General features: G+C 41.1%; 1 protein-coding gene across 1 annotated transcript in view; it reads right to left on the bottom strand.

Annotated features, from left to right (window-relative positions):
- Positions 1–6,000, bottom strand: part of coro1b (coronin, actin binding protein, 1B) — a 29,847-nt gene that overhangs the window by 22,252 nt on the left and 1,595 nt on the right. Inside the window, exons 2-4 of the mRNA XM_057340145.1 lie at positions 5,021–5,226; positions 2,043–2,165; positions 1,578–1,707 (exon numbers count right to left, since the gene is read on the bottom strand). Coding sequence (XP_057196128.1) covers positions 1,578–1,707; positions 2,043–2,165; positions 5,021–5,224 — 457 coding nt within the window. The 5' untranslated portion in view covers positions 5,225–5,226. The remainder of the gene's footprint in view (positions 1–1,577; positions 1,708–2,042; positions 2,166–5,020; positions 5,227–6,000) is intronic.

The following is a 6,000-nucleotide window of genomic DNA, read 5'->3' as shown; positions in this document are numbered from 1 at the left end:
CAAAGTCTTTGGTTATGTGTGGAGAGAAACATATTATTGTCCGTTTGACAATAATATACGTTCTCTCCAGTGTCTTGTCATTGGCCCCATTCCTCTCGTTTCCTCGTTGTCTTTCCCTGAGTGTTTAATGTCCCACACCTGCCCCATGTCGTTATCCCTCGTTTGTCTTCCCTATGTATACCCTCTTGTTTCTTTGTCCTGTGCTCTTGTATTATGTATGTGCGTTGTTCTGGATTGTGTTGTGGTCCTTGCCTGTTCGTGTGCTTACCCGTGTTCCTGTTCCTTGCCTGTTCGTGTTTTGTGAGTTTTGTGCCTTGTATTGATTTAAGACGTTTGGTCGTGTCTTTGAGTTTAGTTTATTTGTCTTGTTTTCATTTTGCCCCCTCGTGGGAAGTCTCTTGTTTTATTTATAGTTCTTAGTTTCGTTTTCCCCATTGTGGGTGTTTTGTTTCTGTTTTGGTTTAAATAAAAATATCTGTTAACCCCTTCACTGCCGTTGCCTGCGCTTGGGTTCTTTCTGCCATTCCGTGACAGAGGAGGATGTTCATCAGCATGAAAGACCCCAGAGAGCACACAACAGTTTCAGCAACAATTAACTTATACTTCATGTATACAAAATGGCATTGCTTTCTATACATTTATATTAACAATGAGCTTTATTAATAAAATTGTGTTTCAATTAGCATGTACTTGTGTTTTGCTTTGGTACCGAAATTGGTACCGAGAACCGTGGAATTTTACTGGTATTGGTACCGACTACTGAAATTTTGGTACCGTGACAACACTATGTGCAATCATTCATGTAAAGGGAGAAGAGCAGTGGGGAGAGAACACAGCCCTGAGGAGCTCCAGTGCTGATGGTGCAGGTGTTGGATTTGAATTTACCAAGCTTTACTAACTGCTGCCTGTCTGTCAAGAAGCTGTTGATCCACTGACAGACAGGGGTGGGGGGGAGAGCTGTGCCAGTTTATTCTGAAGGGTGTCCGTGATGATGGTGTTAAAAGCGGAGCTGAAGTCCACAAACAGGATCCTCGCATAGTAATATGTATTATATGTAAATATAATATAGAATTGTGCCGACAGGATAACTATTTTTTTAATTAAAAAGACACAAAATATTATTATTTACATCTTTATTGCTTTAAAGGGATATTTCACCGGCAAATCAAAATTTCCCCAGGTTTTACTCGCGCTCAAGGCATCCTGAGTGAATATGACTTTCTTGGCCGATGGATGCACTTTTTAGAGATTCAAAAAGTCGACGCCCATTTACTCCCATTCTACCACTTGGAAGTAAAATGATACGTGGTATTATAACCTTGACTGCATTATTCACTCAGGATGCCTTGAGGGTGAGGATATTTTGATTTGCCGGTGAAATATCCCTTTAACTCAAATCATTACGAAAAACAAGATCATCAAACTCCAACATCTAAAATGAGGGTTTAGGATACCAGATTAAGATCACCAGAATTAGAACACAGTTCCAAAACAGAGTGTGACAGAGAACAGACTAATCCAAGTTTAGCATAGAGCAGGTGAAGTACATGCACATCCTCCCATTGACATAAGCTTACCTGCAGTCAACAGGATATTGAGAGCAGAGGGATGCCAGGCCAAGATGCCTACTCTTTTACTATGACCCTCGAGAGTCACAATAGCTTCAGACATGGGCGTTATAAGACCACCATCAGGAATCTGCCAAATCTATTAATACAGAAATACAATGCTCTTTGTCAAGCAAATTGGTGTTTTCTTACTGGAAACTTTCTTTGAGGAGAGTGCACAACTCTGTGACAAAATATTGGTAAAATTGTGTTTGAACACTCTTACCAAAACAAAGTTACCCACGTGACTAACCATAACCACTAAAACCTTCTGTAACATGACAGGGGTTTAAACATTTTTAATAGCTTTTCTATCCCCATTTTTGTCCTCCCTTCTATAAACTGGTAAAGCCCCAGAGATCTCCATGACTGCACTGAATATTCAAACGACAGTAAATAATAATGTAGGTGTCGACTGTATGGAATGCTACAGACCTTTACAGTACAGTCTTCTGAGGCACTGGCAATAACATGGTCATCATGTGGGCACCACTGCACATCCAGAACTGGAGCAGCATGACCACACACAGTAGGGATGTTCTGATCCACTCTACCAGTCTAGTGGTAAAAACATGAAACACTGTAAGTGAACCCAACACTTTCCCCTGTGTTGAGTAATAATAAAAAATCAAACACACAGCGAACTACCCATTTTAATGCTTGCTTAGGGAGCATATGAGCCTTTAAAGGAGCTGTTCACACAAAAATAAAAATTATGTTGTAATGTACTCACCATCATGTTATTTCAAACCTGTATGATGTTTTATAATTTATTATTAAACATGACATAACATGACTTTTGTGTGCACTACTTTCACCTTATACAATGAAAATAAATGAGGATGGTGCTGTATGCTCAAAAATGTATCTCAAAATGGTCTATACAAGTTTTTTATCAATCTTTTTTCTTTACAGTGTTTAAAGATAGCAATTAACACCTAAACAAATGAGTAGAACATGAATTATTTGATTAAAGGTGCAGTTTGTAAAAAACGCTGCTAGAGGGCGCACGATCAAAACAACAACAATGCCGTAGCTTGATGACGCTGTGAAGGAGCGTGGAATGATGGGATCTGTTGTCTTCAACTCCACTGCTGATGGCCATCAATCAGACGGGAACGAGAAATCATGTTAGCAGATGAGGTAAAGTTTTATAATTGTTGCGAATAATGTGATCCATAAATAAGTGACTGCTCGAAACAAGTTAGTGGCTTGCTAGACGCTAAACATTACTTCTGCATTTGTCCACGACACTGTTGTCATGCGGTTTCTGCATCAGTAAAGGTGGAAACAAAGGGGAACGCGGATATGATCCCATTGACAGGCGACTGCACAGCCCCGTGTGACTGTTCAGAATGGCGATTTTCTCTACGATTTATAAGTAGTTAGAAACATCTGAGATATTGGAAGTACTCAGCTGAACTAAATATATAACACTAGCTTAGTGGTTTTTGGATATTTTACTGCAAAACTGTTACAAACTGCACCTTTACCAACTACTTGTACATTGTGAGAAAATCGGCATTCTAAACAGTCAGACGGCCTACAGAGAAGAGGTGCATGCTCTGACACGCTGGTGCCAGGAAAACCACCTCTCACTCAACACCAACAAAACCACGGAGTTGGTGGTGGATTTCAGGAGACAGAAGAGAGAACACAGCCCCATCATCATCGACGGGACACCTGTGGGGCGGGTCAACAACTTTAAGTTTCTAGGAGTCCACATCTTTGAAGACCTCACATGGGCTGCACACACAGATGCAGTGCTGAAGAAGGCACAACAACGCCTCTTTTTCCTCAGGCGCCTGAGGAAATTTGGAATGAGTCCCCACATCCTCCACTCATTCTACACCTGCACTGTGGAAAGCATCCTGTCGGGCTGCATCACTGCCTGGTATGGAAACAGTAATAGTAGAAATAAAAGAGATCTACAAAAGGTAGTGCGAACTGCCCGCCACACTGTAGGAGGTGAGCTTCCCTCCCTCCAGGACATCTACACCAGGCCGTGCATGAGGAAAGCCCAGAGAATCATCAGGGACTCCAGCCAGCCAAGCCATGGACAGTTCTCTCTGCTGCCCTCAGGCAGATGGTTACGCAGTATCCGATCACGCACAGGCCGACTGAGGGACAGCTTTTTCCCTCAGACTACCAGGCTGCTGAACACTCAGAACTGACACTCGCACAGCACACCTCTCTGTCTATACCATTCACCATGCACTTTAATTTCACCACCACCACCACAATATTTACCAACTGGACTTCAATGTAGCATGCACTGCACTTTAACACAATAATACTCTGACAACATCTATTTACCAACCATTACATCTACAACCACTCATTGTGGATTATGTGTATTATGTTGTACATTTTTTATATTTTTTTGTAAATTATTGTTTTATTTTAGTGTATATACTGTATATGAAAGTATAAATCTATATAAAAATGTCTAAATGTGTATAATGTTATTTGTTAAACATGTATTGTAAACGTGTATGTTATTTGTTAAATGTGTCAATTGTATTCTGCACTGTCTGGGGCACGCTCCCAAGCTTTTCACTCACCACGGCACACATGCTGTTGGTGATGTGACAATAAAAGTGATTTGATTTAAGTTTATCGTATTCAGTAAGTTAAATCATCCGGTTCATAAAACTAAATAATTCATTCACAAACCAGACGCATCTGGTTCTCAGTTCAACTTGCTGATTTGACAAACCAGTTGCATGGCTAGGTAAATTAAATTAAAATTTTCATTTTTGGGTGAACTTATTCTGAACCCTGGTTCCCAGAGAATGGGAATGAGACACATCGTCATATGACTACAATACGGGGAACACCCCTGTGTGATTGCACCTGAAGAACTTCTTTAACTTCTCTTGAAGAGATCCGATAACAGTGCTTTAGAGGAAGCTACACCCCTGGTAGAGTAAGCCCGAACCAGAAGTGACAACAAATCACGCACCTGATATGCAGATGAATTAGCCTCACTAATCCATTTACTGATAGTTTGCTTGGAAGCAGGAAGGCCCTTCTTTGGATACCCAATGCAAACTAAATTTCCAATGCCAAAATCGGGCAAATAAGATATAGCCTCTCACTCTCACGCATTTGACGTAAGACATAAGATCTCAGGCTCTATCTCACACTCTCACAAAGAAACACAAGACAGAGAACTTGCTGAAGAGAAGAAGCTAAGACTACTGTGTTCTGCTTCTGTTTTAAAGCTTCCGGTGTCCACTGTCACACGTCACGTGGTGTCATAGCATCAATCAGAATTGTACTAGTTGCACAAGTTCATCAGACACGATCACGTAGAGCAGAGGTTACCCATATAACATTGAGCTCCCTCAACGGCACATTATAACAATTGTTATAAACACTATTTCGTATTGTGGTAAGTTTATGCCAACCTTGGTTAGCGGTAGCACAAGAAAGGCTCCGCCCCCTCCAGCCTCAATGATGACAGCGATGAACTTCGGATTGGCAGCACACAGGGGACCATCCCATGTCACACGTGAAACTCTGACATCATCAAGGCAATGCTCAGCCTTCCATGCTTGGGCAAATACATGCCTGAACTTACTCTGCCTGACAACGCCCCTCCTGAAAGACATGACTGTTGGAAAAAGAAAAGAAAGGGTTTAAATATGCACACTAGCTTGTTCGTTAAAGAATAAGTCAAAGAATGTTATCATTAAAAGTACATAAAGCACTAATTACCTGCTAGATAGGGGCTTAAAGGTCTAATGTGTAATTTTTTGGAGGATCTATTTTACAAAAATGCAATATAATATTAAATGTAACTATGTCTTCAGATGTGTATAAAGGCCTTACATAATGAAGGGTTAGTTTTTATTACCTTAGAATTAGCTATTTCTATCTGCATACACCCTGGGTCCCCCTAACATTGAATTCGCCACGTGTTTCGTAAATATATTATCTTCATCGGCAAAGAGGAGAAAACATGACGGCATCTTTATTAGAGGTCTGCAACCCGACCCGAGCCCGACGGGGCCCAAAAAACTCGCGGGCTTCAGGTCGGGTTAATGTTTAATGAATAGCCTCAGGTTCGGGTCGGGTTCGTAACTAAAAAAATATATAGGATATATACAAAGTATGCATGCCGTGGCGTGTGCTTGCGTGTTTGCTGCATTGTGACCACAAAACAACACGAGAGAAAACACACACTTTTCGCATAAACTGTTCTGCGTACGTGCTCCCGCTCTTGTCCTCGTCGTCACAACACAGCAGGTGAGGGTAAGATGAGTGCGATAAAGCAAAATATTAGCGATGGAAAATGTATTATGGTTCCAAATGATGCAGGGAAAGCTGCACTCTGGAAGAATTATGATCTTGTCATTACTGTCAAGACTGGCCCGTAGTGTCCTCA

The sequence above is a fragment of the Triplophysa rosa genome, linkage group LG1, assembly GCF_024868665.1.
Source record: "Triplophysa rosa linkage group LG1, Trosa_1v2, whole genome shotgun sequence".
Lineage (NCBI taxonomy): Eukaryota > Metazoa > Chordata > Actinopteri > Cypriniformes > Nemacheilidae > Triplophysa > Triplophysa rosa.
Note: the sequence above shows the minus strand (reverse complement) of the source record. Positions and strands in the feature narration are given on the sequence as shown.